The sequence below is a fragment of the Herpailurus yagouaroundi genome, unplaced genomic scaffold, assembly GCF_014898765.1.
Source record: "Herpailurus yagouaroundi ecotype Mexico unplaced genomic scaffold, PumYag 194, whole genome shotgun sequence".
Lineage (NCBI taxonomy): Eukaryota > Metazoa > Chordata > Mammalia > Carnivora > Felidae > Herpailurus > Herpailurus yagouaroundi.
Window position 1 is genome coordinate 5,284,922 of NW_024412425.1, and position 22,626 is coordinate 5,307,547.

At 36.6% G+C, this 22,626-nt stretch overlaps 1 protein-coding gene across 4 annotated transcripts in view; it reads right to left on the bottom strand.

The window, feature by feature from the left end:
- Window positions 1-221: 221 nt before the first annotated feature.
- The window catches only part of LSM14A (LSM14A mRNA processing body assembly factor), a 50,011-nt gene continuing 27,606 nt past the window's right edge, over window positions 222-22,626 (bottom strand). Inside the window, exons 4-11 of one of the 4 annotated variants that reach the window (XM_040446202.1) lie at window positions 17,679-17,801; window positions 12,019-12,195; window positions 11,669-11,734; window positions 9,042-9,224; window positions 8,766-8,937; window positions 7,160-7,391; window positions 1,902-1,960; window positions 222-964 (exon numbers count right to left, since the gene is read on the bottom strand). In XM_040446202.1, coding sequence (XP_040302136.1) covers window positions 1,937-1,960; window positions 7,160-7,391; window positions 8,766-8,937; window positions 9,042-9,224; window positions 11,669-11,734; window positions 12,019-12,195; window positions 17,679-17,801 — 977 coding nt within the window. In that variant the 3' untranslated portion in view covers window positions 222-964; window positions 1,902-1,936. The remainder of the gene's footprint in view (window positions 965-1,901; window positions 1,961-7,159; window positions 7,392-8,765; window positions 8,938-9,041; window positions 9,225-11,668; window positions 11,735-12,018; window positions 12,196-17,678; window positions 17,802-22,626) is intronic. The other 3 variants (XM_040446205.1, XM_040446201.1, XM_040446203.1) reach the window with 3 other exon arrangements.

A 22,626-nucleotide genomic window follows, 5' to 3' on the forward strand; every position in this document is an offset into this window, starting at 1 on the left:
GGACAAATCCTGTGATATGCCATTTGTTATAAAATGAAGTTCTTACAATGAGTATGAGCAATTTATCCTTTTCAGGTAATGGAAGAAATGTATCAAATCTTCATTTGTGTTAAAAAAAAAAAAAATCAAAATCAGAAATCTCAAGCCTGGAAAACTATGAAAAAAGATCCACCACCCATAGCTCTGCTCCTCAGCACATCAACTTCTGCAAGGACACAGTATGTTTGCTGACTTTAAAATGTTTATTCTTTAAAAAATTAGTTGCTTTTTATACAGCTATACAAAGTTCTTAATGTTTCTTTGGCAATGGAATATAATGGAATTTTACAACTATATAAAAAAGTTACCTTTGCCTAAGAAACAGTATTTACTGTGTTTACATAGTTGACTGACAAAATTCTCTACCATCCAGCACCCTAATTAATTGACGAAATAAGCTACCTCAAAAGGGATATTACAGGATTTCCAAAAAGAAAGAAACAAAGAGAGAAAGATACACACACACACACACACACACACACACACACAACCTTCTGTGGCTCAAAACACAGTATCACGGCCCTATCTGCAGGCAACTTACAATCATTGCCAAATACAATTTAGTGATAAGAAAAATCCTTTCAGTGATGAAAAAATACTTATAAGTCCCATTGAAGTACTGTTGTAGTTTAACTATACATAAGAAATTACTTAACCTTCTGCTATTCCAAATATATTTAATGCTCATTTTTTAAGATGAGCCTTCCCGCGCCGTCCGTCCCCCCCAAAGTAAATGCATTGGATCTTTGAAATTAAGCAGAAAAAAACACACAAACAAACACCCAGTGCTGGTGACAAATATACAGCGGATTCACCTCTTCCTTCTTCTCAAAGACCGGAACCAATTCTCAGGACCATGAAGAGCTAGAAATTCACCTACTTTCAAAGACTTGTCTGTAGACTATGCAGCAACTTTGTTGTCTTTCTAAAAAGGAAAAAAAAAAATTAGCTCATGTTTCACATGATTGGTTTATTAGTATTTCTTTCTAATTTACTTAAGTATATTTCCCATTACTTTTAAATATACCCTCCTTTTCCTTTCATGTATAAATCTTTTCACTACTTTCCAGAAAACATTTTATAACTTCCACACACCCAGCAGTAGCTAATTGTTTGTTAACTGCATTTTCCAGTTAGTGGAGGTTAAAGCAGTCATGGTGTGGGCTGGTTCCAGCAAGAAGGACCCCTAAGATATACGCATACCTTACTATCTTTGTTTGCATCCTAATTATTTTTAAACACAATGATAGAACTTAAACTTTCAACACAGTTAGCCAAGGTCATCAAATATAACTGACAACATACTCTGGAAAAAGATTAATAAAATCCCTAAGTCTCTGATGTCCTTACTAAGCAATAAAATATCCAGACAGTAAAATAACATTTCTCTCCAAAGTTTCATGCAAGGAGAAAGCAATGATTTAGAAATTCATTTTAAAACGGTAACTTTTAAATTTCAAATAAGTTCTGCAAATCAGCAAGCTGACAGGGTAATTTTTTAAAAGTAACCATGGAAGAAAAAAAAATGTCAGACAGTCTCTAGCTTCCTAGTGAGACGAATCCTAATCTAAAGTCTTGTATATAACATCAGAGCCAGGGGTCTGTTTTCCTCAGGACTAGTTGTTACCACATACCTGATTTTAACTGCTGATTTTCATCCTGTTAGAAATACACTATTTCCTATGTTAAAGATTTAACTTTATCTGTGTATACGGGCACCAAACCATTTGTACAACGTCATTAAACTGGAATACATATGGCATGGTGTAAACTGGTACAGAAAGAAATAAACTGAAGATAATCCCACCCCACTGTCCCCCACCAAAGCCAACCTTCACACGCCCCCATTTTTTTTTTTTTACCTTTCAGAAAGCTGTACGATCAATCCAGACCTATTTTAGGGTCCAAAAGCTGTGGTTTTCTGAAAGGTAAAAAAAAAAAGAAAGCAAAAGAGAGAGAGAGAGAGAGAGAGAGAGAGAGAGAGAGAGAGAAGGGAAGAGGAGGGGGATACAGAGAAATAGAGGGAGGGAGGGGAGAAAATAAAAGGGGGGAAGGGAGAGAGTACCATGCTGAGTCATTTTGGTTACCTCTTTGTCTCTGGACCCTATCTGAAAAAACAGACTCAAACGGAAAGTAATCTGTCTTACCTGCCATGGTGGCTTAACCATCTTAGAAGCAGCATATAAAATAAGAGCAGACTATACTCTTATTACACCCAACCTGATCTCCTTGCCCTCCACCCCCACAAAGCATCAAAGGACCAAGCTCAGCACAAGTTTATGTTTCTAACATTATCCTTGAGGAAAACTGGGCTAGAAGTCAATGAGAGGAAGTTTTGGCTTTATTAGCTTGTATCCATATCAAGAGAGTTAACCTTGGGGCGCCTGGGTGGCTCAGTCCGTTAAGCGACTGACTTCAGCTCAGGTCATGATCTTACAGTTTGTGAGTTTGAGCTCCGTGTCGGGCTCTGTGCTGACAGCTCGGAGCCTGGAGCCAGCTTCAGATTCTGTGTCTCCCTCTCTCTCTGCCCCTCTCCAACTTGTCCTCTGTCTCTCAAAAATAAACATTAAAAACATAAAAAAAAAAAAAAAAAGTTAACCTCTCTGGGTCCTTGGTTTCCTAACTATCTGTTGGGGGTAGGGTGAGAGAGAGCCTACAGTTCAGCTGATACTTTAAAGGAGTTCTAAAAATCTACAATTCTGCTTTGCCCATGTTTTCATTAAACAACCACTTGCTTATGTACACCTCAAAACTAATGATTCATGCCAATAGAGCACAAAGAACAAAGCCAACCCATTACATAAAGGCTGCTGCAAATGCCACTGACATCCATTTATGAGAAGTATTAGATGTTGTTTTAGAAACAAGTTTAATCCTTGAAAGTAAATCTCCTTTATGTAATAGTGATCACTATTTCTGCCAGGTGATATGATTTAGAAGGCACAGAATGCAGAGAAGGTCACTGCTCTAGTGGCAGACATAAGGGTCATGCAACTTTGGAATGGGCAATCAAGGGCTAGCCACACTGATGGACCTACTGCCTTACTGAAGGCTGAAATAGTGTATTCCTAATCAGCATGCTGAGCATTTACTTCAAGCCCACTATGGTTCCATGTCCACTGGTGGAAATGAAAGTAAAATACATATATTCACTAATTGCCAAGAGACTCCCATCTAGCTGGCGATGCAGAACAAAACACATGAAATATGGAAAATGAGTGTTAAAATGTGTGCCAATGAAAGCAGATACCACAAGAGGTCAGAAAAGGAAGAAATCTGTGGAGGAAGGAAGAGAAGTTTCCGAAGACAGAGCATACCTTGGACAAGACTGTGAAGGGTGTGAAAGGGACCCCTTGACTTTCAGCTGTGTCTATCTCTACATTGGACTAAAACACAAGAAGGCGAGGGCTGCATCTGTTTTGCTTATACTAAAATCCAGGCTAGTGCACGGCATATATGAATTTAATGTATTTGGTCAAGGAATGAGGTCAGTGTTGGAATCAAGGACAGTGTATACAAGTGATGACCACGAGTCAAACTGCTTGAACCAGACAGCTTAAAGGGTAATGAGAAATGGGGCTGGATACATTAGCAGGATCCTCACAGAGTACGAAGAGCGGGCAGTACAAGGTGACATTTGAACCTTCTTGTCATCAGGGCAATACCTAGGGTCCGGTCAATCTATCACCCCTTGAAACACTCAAGCAGAGGCTGGACTATTTGTCAAGGATACACTAATGTGGATAAAGACTCATGCAGATAACTTCTACAGTGCATTCTAATTCTGCAATGTATGTGACAGGGGATTTAACTGAAGGCTCAAAGTGACCAAAGAGTGAGACAGAGCTTCAAAAAATGTTTGTATTCATAAATGTATGTACTGTGCACCCAGCAGTTAATCAACAGTTTATGGATGACTGTTCAGATAAAGGGAAATAATAGTTCAATCTTACAGACAACATGACAGCTCTTTTTTCAAATATCTGCCAAATTATTAAGACAATTAGGTATATTCTGTACTTTTACAAGGGTAGAGTTAAACTAATAGGGTGAGGATACAGGGGAAAAAAATCTTCACTCATATTGTAAAATTGTAACAATTAAGACCATTCCTGAGGTAGGATGGATGCTCTTAGAAAAAGTAAGCTGCCAGCTCCTTAACAGGGATACTTCAGGACTCATGGCTTGGCCAAGAGCTCAGACCTCTCAAATGTTTTCCAACTCTGAAACTTTAATGATCTTTAGAAGGTGTATAGGAGATAAAACTGTGTTAACTCTCTTTCCACAATGTGAAAACTGAGGGCCTGAAAGGTTTGACGACTCAACTGAGGTCACACTAGCAACAATCACTAAAATCCTCATTGGGATCCAAGTTTAATTTAAATGTACTTTTTCTCAAACCAAGCTGACTCAATGTGGTCTTCAACAAGAAGGTGTCATGGGTTCTTCAACAGGTAACTGACATGCCTGAAGTGAGGTAAAGAAGACTGAATGTCTGAAGACCAATCAGTGAGTTGTTATGGTAGCTGGCAGGGACATCTCACAGGAATGAATGTGGTAATGCGGACATGGGCTATACTGCCTGGGAGATGAAAAGAGTGACACACCATTAGCCAATGCAGACACTGGGAGGAGGCTGTGCGGAGACGATGGAAAGGCTAGAAGATGATAAGGTCATTTGAGGAAGGTTAAGTTTAAGTTGGTCACAGGACATAAAGCACATAAAGACAGAGAAATGCAGGTAGAAGCACAGAAAGTCCTAGGTGAAAAACCAATTAAAAGCAATGAATCAACACGTTCACAAAGGAGAGGAGGAAAGAAAGGGGAAGGGAGAGGAAAAAGAAAGAAGGGAGAGGAAGCAGGAGCCCAAGCATGAGCACAAATGCTTACAAGGAGCAAACTGAACATTCTGGGCAGAAGGAATGGGTGAAAAGGTCCTGAGATAGTTCTAAGTTTGGCACTGAACAAGAGCAAGAAGGTCCACATATCTGCAGCAGAGTGAATAAAGAAAAGGTGAGTCCCACTGGCAAAAAAGACCAGAGCCAGTATAAGACTTATGACCTGAAGAAGCAGTCAGATCATGAAGTGCCTGGCTGTGGTGAGGAACACATGTTATTATTATTCTAAAGATTTTATTAAATAATATTTTATTTTTAAGTAATAGCTACACTTGGGGTGCCTGGGTGGCTCAGTCGGTTAAGCGTCCGACTTCAGCTCAGGTCATGATCTCCCAGTTCGTGAGTTCGAGCTCCACGTCAGGCCGTGTGCTGCCAGATCAGAGCCTGGAGCCTGCTTCAGATTCTGTGTCTCCTTCTCTCTGCCCCTTCCCCGCTCATGCTCTGTCTCTGTCTCTCTCTCTGTCTCTTTCTCAAAAAATAAACATCAAAAAAAAATTTTTTTACACTGTATTCCATTTTAAAACGAAAACTTGCCTCAATGCTTATAATCTTTTCTGAGTAAGATATTGAAAAGCAAAAAAAAAAAAAAAAAAAAAAAGAAAAAAAATTGTTTTTAAAGATTAAAACAAAAAGAAAAAAGTAGTATCTACACTCAATGTAGGGCTTAAATTCACAACCCCGAGGTCAAGACTCATACTCCACTGACTGACCAGCCAGGTGCCCTGGAATATGTGTTATTTTTTGAAAAGAAAAAAAACAAAACAAAAAGACCCCAAATAACAGTATTTAAAAAAAAAAACTAGGAAGAAAGTTTCTAAGTTGGGTCAGTGGTTGTCAGTGTCAAATATTGCAGAGGAGTTCAGGGCAAATATTTGTGAAAAGGCTACTGACCTCTATAAGCAAAAGGTCACTGGCAAGAACCTTAATAGTGACACGCAAAAGGCATTCTATAACTCCTAAGACACAGTCTCCCCAGCCAGAACGGCAACTTTCCAAGTTACAAGTCCTGTAGCTGCACCAGGTCACCAGTGCTGGATAGCCTGAGCTAATGAACTGAGGCTAATTTTCAGCAGTCTTGGCCGGATGATACAGTATCAGAGGTGTCAAAGTTAACAGACCAGACCCAAAAGCCACTAACACTGATCCTTCAAGAAGGATCTCAACAATGTCCAGTTCAAATAATGGACAGTGAAACTCCTGCCAGTAGGTCTTTTTGTTTCCAGCTGTCCTGTGCAACTCTTAGATCTCTTTATAAGGTGATTTTGATCCCTTCTGTGATTATATAAAGTTCCTCTCTACTAAACCTAAAAATCAATAAACTAGGAAGCGACACTGACTTAATTGACAGACTCCTTTAAATAAATTAATTATATATATAAACAATACTATACAGAGCTATATAGTTTTCTAGCAGCAGTTTGCAAATACCAACATATCACAGTATTTTCAAGACCAAGGTAAAATAAGAAAACCAGGGAAAACATAGTTGAATTTTCCACAAAACTAAATTACGGGTACTGACTCAGAAACAAACTTACAAGGCTTGAGACCCTGAAGCATCGCTTACTAGCTGACCTTGGACAAGGTATTTACTATCTCAATACCTATTTCTTCATCTGTAAAATGGCGGTAAGAATAGTACTATCTTACAGAGTTCATGTGAGGTTTAAGCGAGTTAATACACAAAAAACATTTAGAACAATGCCTAGTACATGTAAAATTCTATATAAATGTTGGCTGCTATGAATGCTTTCCACTCTAGAGTATGTGCTTCCTAGACTCTTTTGGTGTTAAAGCACACTCCATAATATGAAATAAAGGTGACATTATACAGTCTTTTTTTGGTATAATTTCTTTAGCAATCCCCCATGCCTCCAAAAAAAAAAAAAAAAAATCCTAAGCCTATCTCTAATACATTTTTTATTTTGGGGGGAAATTTTACTATCCATGAAATCTAAAACCATGGTTCTATAATAAAAAAGACCCCTCCACCCCAATCTCATTTCTATCTTTTGCTTCCTCCAAATGGAAACAGTTAAAAAAAACTTGGACTCATTAGCCAAGAAATTACTGCTCCTTATAATTATATAAACAACCTCATCCCCCACTGAACAGTCAAAATGGAAGTTATACAATGTCTTAAAAATATTCACCCAATATAAAGTAAAAACATGCCAAATTTCATAAAACTGCCTGCCAACCCCAAAGCAGACAATACTTACTCTGTATTCAAAATCTGCAAACTCCCTGCCCCCACGACCTCCTCTGAATCCACCACGAAATCCTCGAGGGGTAGTGAAGGTACCACCTCTGCCACCACCACGCCCTCGGCCACCACGGAAACCAAGACCTCCTCTGCCTCTGTAACCGCCACGGCCACGGTTTGGACGAAGTGGGATTCCAAATGTTTCGGCATTTAATCTTCTTTCCTCAGCCCAGGTTGGTCTCCGTTCTCTGTTATAAGAATAAACTCTACTGTATCAGGTCGTAAGAGCATTTTCCGGCAAAACTATGTGACACTAATTCCCAAATTACGGATCAGTAATTCCTAAAGATCAAATAAAAATAAGCACCTTATCTGCGCTGACAGTGTGGAGCCTGCTTGGGATTCTGTCTCCTCTCTCTGCCTCTCCCCCGTGCACTCTCAAAAATAAACATTAAAAAAATAAAAAATAAAAAACCAAGCACCTTATCTAAGTCATCACAAGCCATCCATGGCAAAATGTCCTCATGATATTCTCTTAAATTTCATGTGCAAATATGACCAGTATTAGTTTTTTCCAAATACAGTATATAAAACAAACATGGTAATAGCCCCCAATATAATGGGAATTCAAATATAGGATTGGCAACTGACTCCACTCTCCCTTTGGCCCAATGTAAGAGAGGGCAAAGCCAGGAAAGGGGACTCTGTCTCAGGAAGCTGGAAGAAGGAAGCTAAGTCCCCAAGTTCCTAGTATGCTCCTGGCCCAGTCCCTGGACCTGGTGTCTGAAGCAAGTGTTTAAATTGCTACTTCTGCAGGGGTGCCTGGGTGGCTCAGTCAGTTAAGTGTCCAACTCTTGGCGTCAGCTCAGGTCATGATCTCATGGTTCGTGGGATCGAGCCCTGCATCAGGCTCTGCTCCGACAGTGTGGAACCTGCTTGGGATTCTCTCTCCCTCTCTCTGTCCCTCCTCTGCTCATGCTCGCTCTCTGTCTCACTCTCAAAATAAATAAATAAACAACAAAAAAAATTAAATTGCTACTGCTGCTGTGGTAAATTGCTCCAGCCCAGACAATCGCAGGACTTTGATCACAACATCTCCATCCGTGTTTACACTGAAGTAGACAACTGCCACCAGGTGGCACCAAACTATAGTCAGGAGAATGAAAATGTGGCTTGGGTAGCAGAAACTCTGGAACTAGTGATGCTGGATCTTTCAATTAACCTGACAATTTTCTGGATCCACATTTGCTGTGATATGACAAAGTTTTACTGTATCAACAAACTTCAAAGTAACATTAGTGCTTTTGGCCCTGGCTTCATTTGAACCACACTGAAGAGGAGTAAAATAAAAGGTCTTACTTAGATGTCAGATGTTAGCTTTTGGTTTAATTACCAATTTTCAAATGTGAATGCATCCCTAAACAAAAGTATATGGTTATTTCTTCTTCACAAGGAGTAATATCACTGAAAATTTTAGTATGGATTATTTTCTTCTAGCAAAATAAAACATTAAAAAATTATAGTCATTAGATATCTTTAAGTATTCATTAAAGTTTGTGAATTTCTAAGAAATCATTTCATATTTCAGGCTAAGAATATAAGAGCAGCTTAAAAGACTGTACCTATTATCATCACAAGAAATATTATCAAAGAAGGATTTGGTTTTATCATAGTAGCAATTAGGTCCAAGTGGATCTTCTTCATCTGCATTTCCTTCACTGTTTTGGGTATCAACTCCTGAGTCTCCTTTATCTTCACCATTTACAGGCTTTTCCTGCTTCTCAAGTTTATCTTCTAATGAAAAACAAGCACATACCAGAAAGTCAAGACTTCTATTAAACATCCATGATTCACAAGTCAAATCAGAACATTTTCTGAATAGAAAAATGAAAACTCACCTTTCAATTTAAGTTTATTATGAAACTCTCTGTCAATTTCCTCCTTGTTAAATTGTGCATTCGCACTTTCAAAGTCAAAGTCTTTCTCAAACTTCATTGGACCATCTCGTCGGATACCAAATCGTCCCCTGCCACCTCGATGACCCCCACGTCCTCTTCTTGGAGCTGAAGGAGCACCTGGAACTAGGTCAATAAAGAAAGAATAAGCTGGTTTAGGACAGAAACTATTATTATAGTCAACAACAAAAATGCTTACAAGTCTCTATACACTTCACTGTACTTGTAGTTTTTATATATAAAAAAAAGGGAGTTTCACTAACACTTAATATATAGTAGGCTGAGAACCACGCACATGAAATTTATTTTTATGGGGTCTACACTCATATGTTATTTACAGAGTGTACAACCAAACAATTTTGGAGGCTCCTGTACCAAATTACTCTAATACTCTTTGAGGGAGGGGCTTTGCTCTGCTTATAGTTTTAATTTCTACGATGTGCCAAACGTATAGTGAATTCTCAAAATTTAGGAAGTCTTCTATGAAAGGATCATAAGAATCAACATTTAGAATGAGAAAAATAAATGAACACTAATAAACACAAATTGCAAGGTAGGAGGTATTCTTTCCACATCACAGATCACAAAAGAAGCACCAGGTCTCAACCACACCAACCACTTCCTCTTTCACCTTTCTTTTCTCCCTCTAAATGTCTTCATATTATTCAAGTCTTCTAGCACCTATTCTTTCTCTATTATGATAACAGGATTTATGAGATATGATAATGAAATACCAAAGTAGCATAAATGACAGTGAAAAGTTGAGAACCCAAATATACAACACAAGAGGAAAAGTTAAGAAAAAATAAAAGAGGAATATGGAGCAGTAATTGATGTGAGTTAACAGAAACAACACAAAGCAGTATGAATTCAATGATTATAATTATGTGAAATGTTTAATACTGACAAAGATCAGAAAGTGGCTGCACAGTAATAGGTTTGTGATCAGTGTTTGCTGAAGTTTGGCAAATTGCCCATGTTTGAGAAAACAAACCACAAAAAGCCACAGCGCCATATCCAGACACTTAGATCTAGATAAGCAGGATGTTTAAAACATTCAACTTCACTATTAAAAACACTTTGGCCACAAGCCAGGAAGTAAGTATAGCACAATCTTTCCGTGTTAAAAAAAGTTTAAGTGTAGTCTGTTTGTAAAACCATAAGAAAAACAATCTGAAAGAATATTCACTGTTCTGTTAATGAACCTTTGAGGGATGAATTTAAGGGCAGTAAAAGGTCCTTTTATTTATTACTTTATGATTTTTAAATGATGGTAGTGTGGCAATTATCTTCTTTTTTTCTTTTATTTAGATTTGTTTATTTATTTTTGAGAAAGAGAACACATGAGTGGGGGAGGGACAGAGCAAGAATCCCAAGCAGACCCTGCACTGTCAGTGCAGAGCCCAGAGCCCGACGCAGGTCTCAAACTCACAAACTATGAATTTATGACCTGACCCGAAGTTGCACCGTGGCATTTATCTTATTTTGAGAGAGAAGTTCTCTTTCAAGATAAAAAAAAAGTGAAATGTAGTAAATCAACCCAAAACTTCTGTATTCTATGGCACATAGCACATACAAAAATATATACAGCAACGTACAAGAGAAATACAGTATATGTTTTCTGAAGTGAAAAATCACTTTCTTAATATTATCTAAACAAGGTGGCTAAAACTTGCCTTTTATTTTTTAATTTGGACATTTAAAATAATACTTTATCTTCTAATAATATATTTGAAAGTATTAATAAAATGAATGAATCTGGGGATAAATGTTATAGATTACAAAACAGAAGAGTACAATCATATGAAGTCAAAAATCATGAAAGAAAATTAAAGTTCTTCAACAATTATAGAAAAAAAGCTCAGGGCTTAAATAATTATATTAAGAAAGCCTCAAACCTTCAAGGTACAGATAATTTTACTCCTAACAGCATAGAAAACATTAAAAATAATTTTATAATGCTAATGTGAAACTGACACAAAAATGTAAAAAAAGAATACAAAAGTACAAATGAGGAAACCATACAACAATGTAAGTATACAAATCTTACTGACAGATAAAGTCAATATACTTTAAGACAACTGCCTACCATCCAGTAGAGTTTATTCCAGAAATATAATGGTCATTAAAAAAAAAAAAAACTTGTAATTTAAAACAATTAGACACAAAAAAATTGAAAATATAGTACAGAGCAGTCCTATATGCTCATTACCTAGTCTCCCATCTAATGGTAAAATCTTATTTAACTATTTTACTTTACAAAAACCAGGAAACTGACCCTGGCACAATATAATTATACTACCAATCTCACTCCGATTTCAACAGTTTTTTGTGCATACTCACTTTTTGGTGTATCTTTATAATTCTATAACATTCTGCTACATGAATACATCTGCACAACTAGTGCCCTAATCAAGATTAAGAAATGTTTTGTTTCCCCAATAAAACTCCCCAGTGCTACTCCTTCATAGTCACCAACTCAGGCTTTCATTTTTTAAAAGTAATTATGCATCAAATGTTCCTTCTAACTGAGCAGCACAGAATATGGCTTTCAGAATAAAGTAACTTACCGATTTGTCTCTTGCTATCATTTCTGAGTTGCTCATTTTCTGGTCTTGAAACTTTGTGTACTTCAGCTACAAAAGATATGCAAAGTCACAAATCAGCTCAGTACACAAAATCAAACACTTCTGTGAAGTTCAAAAATGGGAAAAACAAAGAAACCCAAAACAAAAAGCAAAAAATCTATACCCCCACCACCATCACTACTTTGAGTCAAATTTGAAAGACTGAACATCTATCAAGTTCAGTTTAAACCTTCTAGGATCATTTGTATAAAGTAAATCTTTTTAATGAAAAATAAGGTGAATGGAAAATGTGGATCAGTCAATTAATGAATAGTAAATAGCTAAAGTTCTACCTCGCCTGTGCTCTTGATTCTCTATTGCTTTTTGGCTGGTAGATGGTAAAGGCCTGGTTGATACAGGGCTCCTCCTCCCAACAGGTGCTGGAGCAGGTAAGTGGGCCGAGGCGGTCTGTACTGCTTGTTCCATGGTTGGGCTTTTTCTCAAAGGGTCTAACTGAGGGCTTGAACGACCTAAAACGTAACCAAAAGATAAGAAACTACCCTATCCTCTGGGGATTTCAAAATAATCTAGACCCTCAACAAAAATGTCTACAGTTTTATTTCTACCAATTTAAATCTTTAGCACAAATTTGAATTCACCTACTTATTAGACCAGAGTTTAAACCTGGTTATCTTCAGTGGGCTGGTCACTAGGCTAGTAAAGAAACATTGAAAAAACAAAACAAAACAAAAAAACAAAACCACCCAACAACCGACCAACCAACCAACCTTTGGAACTTTATTTGTATTTTAACTGGTGGAGTAAGATTTAAGTAAGTTTTTAAAAAAGTACTGCCTGGGCAAGATTTCTGAAGAATACTATCAAAGATCATGTTGTAGGCAGTCAGATGCAGGCTTTCCCCAGTAATGACAGCCACAAGATTATACTGACACCTCAGCCATTATTTCCAAAGGCTGTAACCTAAGGCTTTATATCTCCATTACAATCCATTATAAAGGAAGTAAAGGATTAGAAAATTAGACAGGTCAAGTCCTCTAATACCTTAGGTAAATTATACATCAATACTCAGGCCAGCAACAGATACAACCTTCAGATAATTACACGGCAGCTGTATTCATTTCTGGCCATTTGAAACATCTCTTGGAAGTTTTTGTTTAATATGGGTTTTATACTTACAACTTCCATTTTTCCTTTTATGAGGTCAGAGTCTGGTCACAGTATGAACAGAAGACTTTAACATCAGATGCTCCCATCATGCTTTTTGTCCCTATAATGTTTTTTATAAATCTCTGCTCCAGGTGCCCTCATATCCCATGATATTGCACCAAAATGTTCTAAGGAAATTATGCTCATTTCATGTAAAAAAAAAAAAAAATTCCAAGTATGCTGCACATGTTACTACCCACCTGTGCATACCTGCATAGGCTCCAACCACTGGTAAACTGCGGTGAGTGTTGACAATGCACTGGTTACTGTGTACCAGATGCTTCAGGGACCGTTTATTAGTAACACTTCCCAAGTTTATGGTTATCTAAAGTATGCATTCATAAATATGTATCACCATTTCCAGCCATTAATGCCAAAGTTTACCATTAAGAGGAACAGTACAATGTTCCCACTGATTATAATGGGAAACCATGGCAGTCTGTGTAAGTTTTGGCCTGTGAGAAAACATTCTATAATCACTTACCACCTTACAAAGGGCTTTATTTACAAAACAAGTGCTAAGGTTTTTTTGAAAAGCCTATTGTTTAATTTTACAATACTAAATTAAATAATCTTATAAATATACAAGACTTGTCTCATCAAGGCTTTTGAGAAAAAAATCCTGTGACTCCCAAGTGTTACAGAACTACAAGTGATGGGGCAATCAAAGCAATCAAGTCTAGTCTTCTAGTCACAGCAATTTCGTTATCGGAGGGAAAGACACGTAATGCTGGACATACCATTAGGACTAAGATCAGAAGGTGGTTTTAGCATAGTAAAAACACACCCCTTCACCTAGCGTCACATTCTTATCAGTTCAAAGAATATTCTTGGTATTTTAATTTTGTAAAATTCAGAAGTTTTAATTGATGAAACTTAATAATGCAGAATCCCAGGCTTTCTCCATCACTGCTTTATAGAAATACATCCCTCTCTTCTAATAAATATGTACTTGAAAAAAATCTTAAAATACATTAATCTATTTAAAATTTATTTTCTAAGCATGCAAGAAAGAATCTAGATTTATTTCTCCCAAATGATCAGGCAGTTGTCTCTCCCAACATCACTTACTGGATAGCCAGTTTTCCTCTACTAATTAAAAAATATCTTTATCATATATTAATCACTTATTTATATTTAGAACAGTATCTTTTTTCTTTTAAATGTTAATTCCTTTTTTTTTTTTTGAGGGAGAGAGACAGAGCATGAGTGGGGGAGGGACAGAGAGAGCGGGAGACACAGAATCTGAAGCAGGCTCTAGGCTCTGAACTGTCAGCACAGAGCCCGACACAGGGCTCGAACCCATGAACCATAAGATCATGACCTGAGCCAAAGTCGGACGTCCAACTGCCTGAGCCACCCAGGTGCCCCAATATTTGGAACTATTTCTGACTTTTATTCCTGCATTGCTTTATTTTAGGTGTACTATTATCAATTAGGTAAGCCCATGTCATTACTTTTATTCTAAAAATATGTCTAATTATACTTCCATGTTTATTTTTAAGACTGTGTATGTTTTATTAAGTTCTCCTACTATTTTATTTAGATTTATTAGAAGTATCATAAATTTAATTATATGAGACATAAAGTCTTTTTTTTTTTTTTTTAATTTTTTAAAAAAAAAATTTTTTTTTCAACATTTATTTATTTTTGGGACAGAGAGAGACAGAGCATGAATGGGGGAGGGGCAGAGAGAGAGGGAGACACAGAATCGGAAACAGGCTCCAGGCTCTGAGCCATCAGCCCAGAGCCTGACGCGGGGCTCGAACTCACAGACCGCGAGATCGTGACCTGGCTGAAGTCGGCCGCTTAACCGACTGCGCCACCCAGGCGCCCCGAGACATAAAGTCTTTCTAATACTACATCTTTCTATCTAGGAACAAGATCTGTTTCTTCAATTATATGTACATTTTATATTTTCTACAGAAATTGGCCATATTTATTATGTATTTTATACATAATTTTTATTTCTCATTATTGTGAACACCTTTTATCTCCATTACATAATCAGTGGGTAGGTTTTAGGACCACTGTTCGTTTTTCACACGTCTGACTTTACAGCTGACCTTGAATTTAGTCCTTTATTAGTTCTAGGTTTTTCAGTGAATTCTCAATTCCAAGTACAAAGTCACAGCACTGTCAAATAATACTAATTCTCATCATTTATGCTTATTTCTTTTTCATGTGTTCCTGATTTGGCTAAAGCTTCTAGAACAATGCTGAGTAGCAGTGGTAACAGGCTTCCTTATTTATGATTTTAATAAATGCTTCAATATTAAGGTTAATGTTCGCTATTAAGATCTTTAACATCTAAGCACACTATGTGTTAGGCACTATGCTAAAGGCACTGCACACGTTTTAAGAAATGTAATTCTCATGATATATGTTAGTTACCAAGGAAGTCCATTTTAATTTTTTTTAAACTTTATTTCTGACAGAGAAAGAGTGAATGGGGGAGAGACACAGAGAGAGGGAGAGAGAAAGAATCCCAAACAGGCTCTGCACTGTCACTGTGGGAGCCTGAAGTGGGGATCAAATTCACAAACTGAGATCATGATATGAGCCGAAATCAAGAGCCAGATGCTTAACGGTCTGAGCCACGCAGGTGCCCATTTTAAAATTTTTAAAAGATTTTATTTTTAAGTAATTAATGTCTACACCCCATAGGGGGCTTGAATTCACAATCCGGAGATCAAGAGTTGCATCTTCTACTGACTGAGCCAGCCACGTGCCCCCTAAAGTCCCATTTTATAGTTTAGAAAACTAATGCTTAAAAACATGAAGTATTTTAACTAAGAAAGAATTCTTAAAAACAACCATTTTAGCTACAGATAAAAATAGATACAGAATTTGGGACCACCGAAGATTATAAGACCGGCTGGTGGCAAAACAGATTAAATGGGAATGCAAGCTGGTGCAGCCACTCTGGAAAACAGTATGGAGGTTCCTCAAAAAACTAAAAATAGAACTACCCTATGACCCAGCAATTGCACTACTAGGCATTTATCCACAGGATACAGGTGTGCTGTTTCGAAGGGACACGTGCACCCCCATGTTTATAGCAGTACTATCAACAATAGACAAAGTATGGAAAGAGCCCAAATGTCCATCGATGGATGAATGGATAAAGAAGATGTGGTATATATATACAATGGAGTATTACTCGGCAATCAAAAAGAAGGAAATCTTGCCATTTGCAACTATGTGGATGGAACTGGAGGGTATTATGCTAAGTGAAATTAGTCAGAGAAAGACAAAAATCGTATGACTTCACTCATATGAAGACTTTAAGAGACAAAACAGATGAACATAAGGGAAGGGAAACAAAAATAATATAAAAAACAGGGAGGGGGACAAAACAGAAGAGACTCATAAATATGGAGAACAAACTGAGGGTTACTGGAAGGGTTGTGGGAGGGGGGATGGGCTAAATGGGTGAGGGGCACTAAGGAATCTACTCCTGAAATCACTGTTGCACTATATGCTAATTTGGATGTAAATTGAAAAAAATAAAAAGCAAAATAAAAAGATAAAGATTAAAAAAAATAGATTAAAAAAAAATTAAAAGATCTTTTAAGAAGCTAATTAGAATGCACATCCCCAAACTCCAAGGAGTCTAATATAGCAGTTTTCAGGATCTACATATACTTTTTAAAGTTATTCTTTTCTTTCTCTTTTTTTTTCAGGATCTACATTTTTTTAAGTTTTTAAAATTTATTTATTTATTTAGAGAGAGAAAGCGAGCGAGTGCATGCAAATGTGGGCAGAGGAGGGGTATGAGAGAGAGACAGAGAATCTCAAGCAGGCTTCATGCTATCAGTGCAGAGCCCAGCAGGGGGCCACCCAGGCGTCCCTTAGCATCTACATCTTCAAGAAGCACTCCAGGGGTGCCTGGGTGGCTCTGTCGTTGTCCGTTAGGTGTCCAATTTCAGCTCAGGTCATGATCTCACGATATGTGGGTTCAAGCCCCACATCAGGATCTGTGCTGACAGCTCAAAGCTTGGAGCCTGCTTTAGATTCTGTGTTTCCCCTTCTCTCTGCCCCTCCCCTACTCGTGCTGTCTCACTAGGTCTCTCAAAAATAAATAAATGTTAAAAAAAAAAAAAAAAAAAAAGCACTCCAGATGATTTGGTTGTGTGTGGTCTACACTGAGAACCACTGCTTTAGATCCTGTGAGGATGCTAAGAAAGACCCAACAGCATAAAGCAAAGCTTGCCTTTTTTTTTTTTAAGGTATTTCTTTTTGTTGTTAATGTTTATTATTTTTGAGAGAGTGCAGGCGGGGGAGGGGTAAAGAGAGAGAGGGGGACAGAGGATCCTAAGCAGGCTCTGTAATGACAGCAGAGAGCCCGACACAGGGCTCAAACTCACGAACTGCGAGATCATGACCTGAGCCAAAGTCATATGTTCAACTGACTGAGGCAACCCAGGCTTCCCTTAGCTGCTATTTCAAATTCATTAAGAATAGTTCATCTTCAATGGTGAGTCCGGGATTAATTTGATATATTTAAGTATTATATACAAGTTATATAATTGCCTTGCAAAAAAAAGTGTCAAATTTAGAGAGTGTTCACTGGTTCACAGTTTTATGATCTAAGAATTGTAGAGTATAAATGGTGGATGCCATTCAATAATACACCTATTGCAAGAGCAAGCAGGAGAAAAATTAAAAAAAAAAATTACACATGTGATTTGCAAGCTGCAAAAGCTCTTACATTCAGAGAAAGACAAAAACCACTATAGATGTTAGGAATGGAAACATATGAAGAAAAAAAACCCCAGCTTACCTTGAGATAACTGTGTTTTTAGAGATCTTGTATCCTGTGTAAAGGCAGAACCAACTGCACTACTTTGGGATAGGGTACCACTGTTTGATGTTTCTGTTCCAAAGGATGTCAAAGAGCTTCCAGCTTTAAGAAATTTTTTTAATGACAACAAAAAAAAAATGTATTAATTTAAACTTTTCAATTATATAAAGCAATATTCCATTTTAATGATGATAACTGTTGCCACCCCTTCCCTTTTGGAACACTTGTGCAAATTAATAATCGTGAAAAATTAATGGAAGTGCATCAAAAATAATTTGAGAAATCTTTCACACTATATGAAAAAAGCAAGCCAACACATACATACTCCAGCATCCTTGGATGCAAACAATTTTTATTTTTATTTTTATGTTTAAAGTTTTATTTTAAGAGAGAGAGTGTGAGCAGGGGAGGGACAGAGAGAAGGAGAGAGAATCTCAGGTAGGCCCCCATTGCCAGTGCAGAGCCTGACACAGGACTTGAACTCACAAACCATGAGATCATGACATGAGCTGAAACCAAGAGTGGGACACTCAACCAACTCAAGCCACACAGGCGCCCCCAAACAATTTTTGTAACAGCAACACTGTCCTAGGCAGTTACATGTATGGGACAGCAAGGACCCATGTCAGACAGAGAAGTAGCAGGAAAAGGCACATTCTACACCAATATTAAGATTTAATTACTTTAATACCAAGTATCTGCACAAATAGCCAAACGGGCAGTCAGGTCTATGAAGAGCTTGTCCAGCATTTCTAAGGCAACAGCCAGTTGGCTCCTGATTTTAATGCTTTCCCCCAGGATGGCACTGAGGGGCTGCATTCTGCCTAAAGCAACCACAAAAAGTTCTGCTTTTGTGATGTGAATAACAAAACCCTAGAAAGAACCCAAATTCTTTGCTATACAAGGTTATATCTTCTCTAAGTTTCTACAGCACTTGTGGATCATTTAATTTTCACATGCTATGTTCTCTTCTGGTAGTGCCCCCAATCTGTCTGATATTAATTTGTCTAACATAGTTTTGTTATTAGTGTTTGGTACATCATGCTGTTTCTTATTCTTTTACCTCTTTCAGGGTATTTCTTATAGACATCATATAGTTGGATCTTGCTTTTTTTTTTAAATTCATTTTGATGCTCTCTGCTTTTTAACTGGAATGTTTAATTCCTTTCACTTTACCGATGTGGATCCTTAACAATCCTTACTTAGCCTGTCAGTCCCAACATATGAAATGCTCACTATAAAGTTCATAAGCATGCCTTCTAATGTTCATCAAACTCAGTGATTAAAAATTAATCTGTATGAAACACTGGAGACATAAGAGAATCATTATCTAATATGGTTTGACTACTTAACCAGCTAAAATGTATCCATTTGTCTGTCTCTTCAGCCAGTACCCCTCCATCCTCTCCACAAAGGTACTGTGAGACTTAGCCTGCCATGAATGTTCTGCTGCTTCCTTTATCGTGGGATCATTATTTTTTCCTAAGGATCCACTCATTAAAGTGAATAAAGACTGAAAATCTTTGCACATAAGAATTACTTTAGCATCAGTTTAAAAAAAAGAGTGCTTTAATTCTGTCTGGTGCATCACCCCTTTCAATGTATCTGTTTCCCCACTATCTTATAAAGATAGTATAGATATACTCAAACTTTTGGGTTTTTGCCAAATTGATAGTGAGAAACGATGCCTCAGTGCAGATTTAATTTTTATATCTATTATAAGCAAAATTTAAGCATTTTCCCATGTTTAGGGGACATTCGTATTCCTTTTTGAAAAAGGCAAAGTAGTTCCTAACACCTGCCTCTTTTTCTGTAGGGTTGTAGGTTCTCATTTCTGGAAGCCCTATAGATGTTATGGATATTAATTCTTCATGATATAAATTCCAAATAAAACTGTAAAGACTATAATATATAAAAATTAAAAAGGAAAAATTTTCCCCAAAAGAGCAACAGTGTTTTCCTGATTTATTTAAACCTTTTTTTTTTTTTTTTTTTAAAGTAGGCTTCATGCCCAATGCAGAGCCTAACGTGAGGCTTGAACTCATGACCCTGAGATCAAGACCCAGGCTGAAATCAATAGTCCAATAATTAACTGACTGAACCACCTAGGCATCCCTAACCTTCCTTTTTAAGTCAGAATATTGTACTATATTCTGACAATAAGCTGGAGAAAAGAAAATGTTATTAACAAAATCACATGGTAGAAAAAATACATTTAGTACTGTATTTATCAGGAAAAAACCCACGTTTAAGTGGACTTATGCAGTTCAAACCCATATTGTTCAAGGGTCAATTGCACTAGGAATTGAAAATGAAAACAAGAGGTTTAGATTAAAATGGCTTCGTTGGTGCCAACACAAACCATATCTGAGTTAATTCTTTTTCCAAAAAATGCCTGCCACCTTAATCAATGCTACAATTTTCCTCTTCCTCATTTAACAACTTCTAAATATTATTATAGCTCTCTAGCCACTCCATAAATTATCCTACAAATACAGAAATCAAAAAATCAAAAATAATCTGCAAAAATTACTCAACTGACATAGAAAATACAAACAACACCCTCTACCTTTGTGACACCCAAAGAACACTGAACTAGCAACTCCCAGTAATATTAAAGCTAGACAAAAGCATTTATAAGGAAGAGATATTTCACCACCACAAAATATTTCTTGGTTAGAAGACCAGGCTCTGAAGAATGGTAGAAGCAGTATTTACTATGTAACACCATGTGCTAGACCCTATTCAAATGCTTTATACATATTAAATCATACAAACATCACAGTAATGTAGGAGGTAAGTACAATAAAAATCTGTTAGCCAACTATTCAATTTAATCAAAGGAATCTCAAAAGGCTAATTTGCAACCGTCCCTTATTTAAAACCTCAGAATAGGATTCTAACAGTTATAGCTAACAGAGTAAATCTTGATTTACCTCCTCCCTATATCATCACATTAGGAGACATTTAATTAGTTAACTATGGCAATGCCAAACTGTATGACTTGATTAAAATGGTGAGCATCAGATCTCTCCCTTACAAAGGCACGATGTCTTCCCTCTGTAATTAATAAGTTAACTCTGAGATGATACTTTAGGACCATTTTAATATTCTGCCCAGCACTGTTCACCCAATGATTTTAGCATCCACTAATAATCCTTGCTAATTAGTATACTGGAGATTACAAAAATGATGATTTTCTACATCTACCATTGCTTCTATTTATTAGCTAGCATTTTTTGGTTAAAAAAAAAAAAGTAAATAAAATAAAGAACTTTTATTTTATTTACTGTTGGGGTCCCTAGCTGGCTCAGTTGGAAGAATATGCAACTCTTGATCTTGGGGTCATTAGTTCAAGCCCCATGCTGGGTGTAGAGATTACTTAAACAAACAAACAAACAAACAAACAAACAAACAAACTTAAAAAGAAAAAAGAACATTGTTTCCCCATCTTCTTTTTTCAAGGGTTCCAGTTCCTTTTAGTGGGGAACAGTATTTAGAAACCAATTTCAGGTGTATCTTGAAACTCACTAGTCTACACATATTCTCTGCCACTGGGCATCACTGCTTCTAGGCCCTTTCTATGAACAGAATCAAGAAATCACCAGTTTTAAAAAAATAAGTTCACATTCATACTTCCAATTCATATTCAACACCACAGGGTTCTGCATCATCCCTATATTTCTATCTCCCTTCTCCATGGAAAGAACAGCATTTGCCAACAATATTAATATACTAGTCATTTGCCCTATCCTGTAATACATACAAAATAGTTTAAAAATTAACATCAATACCACTACCAATTACAAACCCTAAGTCAATGTTTTTTTACATTGCTATTTATTCTTACAATATATCCCTACTACAAGTGTAAAAGTTACTTGAATTCTTTTTTTCTCTGTGGTTATATTATCAATTTGATATACACTTAGCACCAGTTGTGGATACCAGTTGTATCCATTCAACTTTAGGATTTATTTTTTCCCATCCTTTTTGATTTTGTGAAAGCCAAACATTCAACATACTTGAAATCACAACTATATAAAAAAGTATATTTATAAAAAGAAATCAATTTTAATAAAACCTGTTAACATACTGATGAGTTTTAAGATACATCTGAAACTGGATTTGTGATTCAGAGAAACAAGGTAAACTGATAAATGGTTATTTCAATTGAACGAACAAAGATTAAGGGCTAGAATTTGAGATTTAAAAAGTTATTCCTTACTGTGGGAATTTCAGTAAAGGTGTAGAGCTAAACAGCTATAAAAACAACACTGAGCTGATCTGATTATATCTAGCTTTCTCCTTACAGTGTTAATGTTTCTAAAACATTGTTACAATAAACAAAGCACCACACCCTCGAAACATGCTATATATGAGTATCTTTTCACATTCTGCATAATATAAATACTCCTTACTGGCATTATCATTCCCTAATAATTACAGCATTATCTCTAATCCCTTTCTGAAAACCCAACCTGCTGGGAATAAATGGTTATTTTACTATTATTTTTATTTTTTAAAGTTTATTTATTTAATTTTAGTAATCTCCACATCCAACGTGGGGCTCGAACATACAACCCTGAGATCAAGAGTCACATATTCTTCTGACTGAGCCAGCCAGGCACCCCAGAAAAAAAATGCTTATTTTAAACGGATATAGCTTATATAAATTTAAAATAACATTCAATGAAAATTGGTACTTGGATATATGTAGGTTTAAAAACAAATGTGACTATTCTGGGCGATGACCTTCATAGAACCACTAGTCAGTCATCAAGGGCATTAAATAAAGCCTTTAAAATAACAGGTTACAGAAAGAACAACAAACAACATGTCTGCAAATTTGTGGTAAAGGCAGGTAAATTAAAAAAAAGAAAGAAAGAAAGAAAGAAAGAAAGAAAGAAAGAAAGAAAGAAAGAAA